General features: G+C 32.8%; 1 protein-coding gene across 11 annotated transcripts in view; it reads right to left on the bottom strand.

Moving 5' to 3' along the window:
• The window catches only part of Adamts6 (ADAM metallopeptidase with thrombospondin type 1 motif 6), a 235,161-nt gene that overhangs the window by 122,854 nt on the left and 106,978 nt on the right, over nucleotides 1-5,329 (bottom strand). For all 11 annotated transcript variants that reach the window (XR_004115935.1, XR_004115934.1, XM_031360639.1 and 8 more), the window contains one exon: nucleotides 2,196-2,337. Coding sequence is in view for 9 of the 11 variants with exons in the window: in XM_031360639.1 (XP_031216499.1) it covers nucleotides 2,196-2,337 (142 nt within the window). In the remaining 2 variants the exon portion in view is untranslated. The remainder of the gene's footprint in view (nucleotides 1-2,195; nucleotides 2,338-5,329) is intronic.

Raw genomic sequence — 5,329 nt, 5'->3', positions numbered from 1 at the left:
GCGAGCAGGGGGAGGGGGGAGGAGGGAGGGAACAGGGGTTTGTTCTTGTTGTTGTTCTTTAGTTTTTGGTTTTTGGGTTGTTTTATTTTGTTTTGGAGGGGAAACTAGGAAAGGAGATATCGTATGGCATGTAAATAAAGAAAATATCTAGTAGAAAAAGTGAAAGGGATGAAAAAATCTATCACTTAGCAGTTATGGTTCATTCTATAAGTGTTTCAAATCTTCCCCGAAGTCATTATCTTTTAAAATGGAAATCACTTTAAGACAGCTGTTGTAGTCAGCGTGCTCAGGGCTCACCTTGTCATGCAATACTGAGATTTATCTTTCCCTTCAGCTTCTTCATGGAGCACAGCTTAGTTCCCTGACTGAACTCCTATATTTAAAGGCTGAATTGATTTCCAGAGTAGTATTCAGAATTATTAAGAATGATAAAAATATAAGATAAAAAGCAATGTAAACTGGATATAATAATTTGTGGACCCAATTCTTTAGATACAAGTTCAACAGGTGGAAGGACTTTAAAGAATCTATTAGAGATCAGTAATCCTAACTGGAAATTTATAATAGAATATAAAAGGATATAAGAATTTCATATACTACATGAATCTAGGAAAACCATCATTTTGCTGCAAAACAAAGTAAAAAGGGATTGTGAGAAAGTATAAATATTACAGTGTTAATGTTTTCACCATGCTTTCTGATTTTATTTTATTGATTACAGAAATGTGCATGAGCATAACACAGAAAGAATCAAAAAGCAGAAAAAAGTTTCAAAATTAGTACTTGTTTCATTCCTATCAGTTTGGAATGGGTAAGATTTCCAGATTAAGAAGAATCAACTCAACTTTAATTTCATCAAAGAAAGCTTATATCCATAAATCCCATAAATGTAATAAGAATAACAATAATAATGATAAAATCTATAATATAAGCTTATTCTATTGTTCAAATATAAGTTTCCAAAATAAAAGTTCAAACATAGTTTCCAAAATAAAAGCTAACATGTAGACTTCCTTGCTGACAGAAGTGAGACCCACTATGAGGTAAGGTGAAAAGCATCTCTTAATCTCATTGGATCACTGAATATATGTAGTGACTGTGATTAACACTTGAGTGACTTTGTTTTCAAAAACAAAAACAAAACAAAAAAAACCCTCAAGAATAAAAGAAACTAGATCCATTCAAAACTAAGACTTTATAAACAAATGTGAAAAACAAAGTTTCACATGGGGTTTAACATCCCAAGATAATCACATACAATCTTGAAAGGACAGCCAATGTCTACCAAGAATAGCAATATATTTGTCACCCAAGAGATGTTCTTAAATTGCCTTCTATTGTTCCATGCCCAAGAGGAATAACTAGTAGCATACAGTGTGTACATTGTCTAGTCGTAGCTATGGTAAAACTTAATTCCTTGTATTTTTATCCCTCTTTAGAACTCAGACTATCTGTGTGTACCACAATAAGAACCAAACCTTCAGATTCAGTTTTTAAGCCTAAATGTTTTTGGCACACAGACTGATATTTTAGAATCCTATTTTTTCTATTACACACACTCTTATATTACACACCAAAATATTTATAAAATTATAAAAAGAACTTAACTATTTCTAATATGGTACTGTGACTTTTTAAAGCAAACATTAAGAGAGAAATCATGATGCCTACACTTTCTTCCCATGGCTATGTCCTGTTTTTTTCATTTTGGAGATAATGTCACCTTGTTCCTTCTTGGTTGTTATATTGGGAATTGGGCAGTGGGTGAAGAAACGAAATGACTCAGTTCTAGCTAGAATGAATTTAAGTAAAGGCAAGACGCCAGTAAAAAATGCCCTTTAGCACAGTTATAAGAATGCCAGGAAAGGAAGTAGAGAGGTTTCTGAAAACTAAAATATTTTAAAAGTCAAAATAAAGTTAACATCATGAACTCAAGATTTAAAAAAAATAAAAGAATGATAATTTATTAAAATTCTCTTTGCTTCATTAACAAAATATTGTGAATCATAATATTATATAATCATACAATATTAAATATTTAAAATTAGAAATTATAGTATGATGTAAAAAACATATCAAAAGCATTATGTAAATTAATAATGCTTCCAAGGCAAACTAAGTTCATCATTATTCTACCTAGACATGTGTTATAGGAGAACATTTATTGGCTGAACATAAGGATTAAGACCTCTTACCCCGTATTTGCATTGGCGGGATGTTGCTCCATACTGGAAACGACATTGTTCATCAGCATCATACACCTGACCTGGAGCCACAGCTGGATAAAGAAAGTCACGCTTTGGAGGCTCATTATCAAGGCAAGTACCACGGCCTGAACTGTTCAACACAAAGCATCAAAGGAAGTTAGGTACTCTCCATCTCATTCAAAATTATGAAACCATGTGCTGAGATCTTTGTTTTAATAGTTTGATGCATGAAAAACAACACATTCTACAAATAATCATATAGCAAACTAGAATCATTTCACTGACATCTGAATGAGAGCTCCAAATTCTTTTTCTCCAGCTCCACAATACAATGGAAGCATCTCAGGCAACAATCTGAAAATGTCATGTTGGCCTTTAAAACACCAGTTTATAGTACTTCTAAAGGAACAAAAACAGAATTCCATATTGCTCTAAGTTTCTTGTTTGTTTTCATTGATATAACTGCATCTGGTAATACAATTACAAACATGAATTGTGGAAAATTAAACAAAAGTACTTATAGTTGTAATCATAAAGACTTAATTTCTATTCTTCACCCTTAGCTAGAACACATGTGCTATGGTAAGACATGTTGCTAGTTAATGGGCTGAATGACAGCTAAGGTCCAAAGTGCTTGCTCACAAACACAAGAAATGTTTAGTCTTTCAGAGAGTTCATATTTCATTTAGGGTCATCAGAACTAGAATAAGGGAATGTTCTTCTTTCTACATAATTTCTACTTTATAAAGTATGCCTTCACTAAAAAATAGTATTTTAATTCAGTGGAACAAATAACATAAAGGTTGCCAAAAGCCAGACAGAATACCTTAGTTTAAAGAGCTTTGCTAAATATTATTGTTCATTTTTATTTATTCAGTGTGCATAAAACAGGACAGATGCTTTTTTACTTTCATTTCCCATGTGAGTTAGAATTTTTAAAGAATTCCTATGCCAACACTTAACATTTTTTCCAACATTCCTGTCCATTGTGCCAGCACTTTTGCTTTTTTTCCCCCCAAATCTTTTCCATCCACTTTGCCAAAGGAAAATAACTTCACAAGTTGAAAGTTCCTCAACTGTTATTTAGGACAGCACAAAATTTCATTTACAAACAGGGAAGAATATTACAAAACAATGAGTTTCAAATTCACCTGCAAGTTTTTTATACTCCTAAAATGTAAAAGTTAACTTGTTATATAACAGTATATTTTCACAGCAGCAAATTAGTCTCTTTAAAACCTGAAATGTCCTCTTCTTAAAGGGACCCAGACCAAAGAGATACAAGACTGTCTTCTCTGCTTTATGCTCCTCTGTGTTAGTTTTTAAAAAGAATACTGATGAGAGAATAATCCTGCACTGACACAGACAGGCTGTGCCATCGCAAAGAGAACTGTTCAAGGACTGCAATAGCCACACTTGTTCCTTTCTGTTTTAAGTTTAGAAAGTGCTCTGTACCTCAGTAAGTTCATTTATTGGTAGATGAATTTTAAAAATAGTACTTTCGATATCATGATGTACAAACTTTAGCCAAGTAAAACCCAATTAGTAATTTCAAAAATATATTAATACGAGGGGGGTCATATTTGATAGTAAATAGTAAACAAATGACAATTTTGATAATATAGAATATTTGTTTGAAGACTAAATTAGAAAATTAATTTTTTCAAAATTTAAATTCTATCTTCATTTACAATAAAACTATAAATATATTTATGAAAATAATTGAGTATATAATAAAAATAAGTAAATATTACCATAAATCAACAGAAAATATATACTGAATAATTTACATAAAGATGTTGAAGGTTATTAATATTTATCAGTCGTACAACAAAAAGTATAGGACATAATTACCTAACTGGAGCCAGGACAGAATGCAACACAAATATTATATACAGTGACTTTCAGAAATACAGAAAAGTAAACTAAAAAAATTCAGAAGTAGAAGTATATGAATCTCAGAAGAGAATTTAAAGATAGATACATAGAGGAAGTAACTCTTTCCTGATGATAAAACTGGCTTAATTTAGGAAGAAGCAGCCGGGCAGTGGTGGCACACGTCTTTAATCCCAGCACTTGGGAGGCAGAGGCAGGTGGATTTCTGAGTTTATGGCCAGCCTGGTCTACAGAGTAAGCTCCAGGACAGCCGGGGCTACACAGAGAAACCCTGTCTCAAAAAACAAAAACAAAAACAAAAACAAAAACCAAAAAACAATTAGGAAGAAGCAAAAATAATTATTTCATTTAATGTTCTTGTTTCAAGGTATAATGATCTTGTAGCCAATGTTCGTATGCTTTTTAAAAAATTAGATCAGGTGAGTGAGCACTGCCCGGGCCTACAGAGCCAACAGTGCCAAGCATGATTGGGACCTGAGGCTAAAACTCTTGAGATTCAAAAGTTAGTCCCCAAAGCATATTCCTGGGTCAGTTCTCTGGTAGCATCTATTTCTTTTGGATTAATAGCTAATTAAATAGCTAGACAAGATCAGTTCTCTGGGTTGATTAAATTTTATAGAAGAGTAAAACCCTCCATGAAATAAAATACAAAAGAAAAGCATATGTATGTTTTTAAAATAAGCCTGTGTTTAGGAACACCACGTCAACAAAGGCCTTTGAAATGTGCTGGCTCCACCTGTACACAGCAGCATGGCTTTTCAGTCAAGTGCCCTGAAGTAAAGCATGTATCTGTGCAGATGATTAAACTGTTTCTCCACCCCACATGCGCTCTCTGTGTGTAGAGACAGCACTGTTCTCCTAACAACCACACTTGTAGCACAGCAAAATTTTGATGAGTATATTTGAGGAATGGGGCAATTTTGACAAATTTTATTCTTAACTGAGATTAAGCATTACAAATGTTTTGTTGTATTATGTAAGTCAAATTTGTCTACTGTTTTCTCGGTGCCTTTTCTGCTATTTTCAATTGAGAAAACACTATAGAGCATAATTATTATTAATTGACTCTTAAGAACAGTAATTCAGGATTTTATGCTCTAAGTTATCAACTACCATTATGAAATAGTATAGAGACACAGAGGCAAAGAATATGGATCTATGAGATGCAGATTTAACTCTATTTGAAGGGTCTCTCTCTCTTTCTCTCTCTCTCTCTCTCTCTCTCT

The sequence above is a fragment of the Mastomys coucha genome, unplaced genomic scaffold (assembly GCF_008632895.1).
Source record: "Mastomys coucha isolate ucsf_1 unplaced genomic scaffold, UCSF_Mcou_1 pScaffold8, whole genome shotgun sequence".
Lineage (NCBI taxonomy): Eukaryota > Metazoa > Chordata > Mammalia > Rodentia > Muridae > Mastomys > Mastomys coucha.
This window is presented reverse-complemented; position numbering and strand designations above follow the sequence as displayed.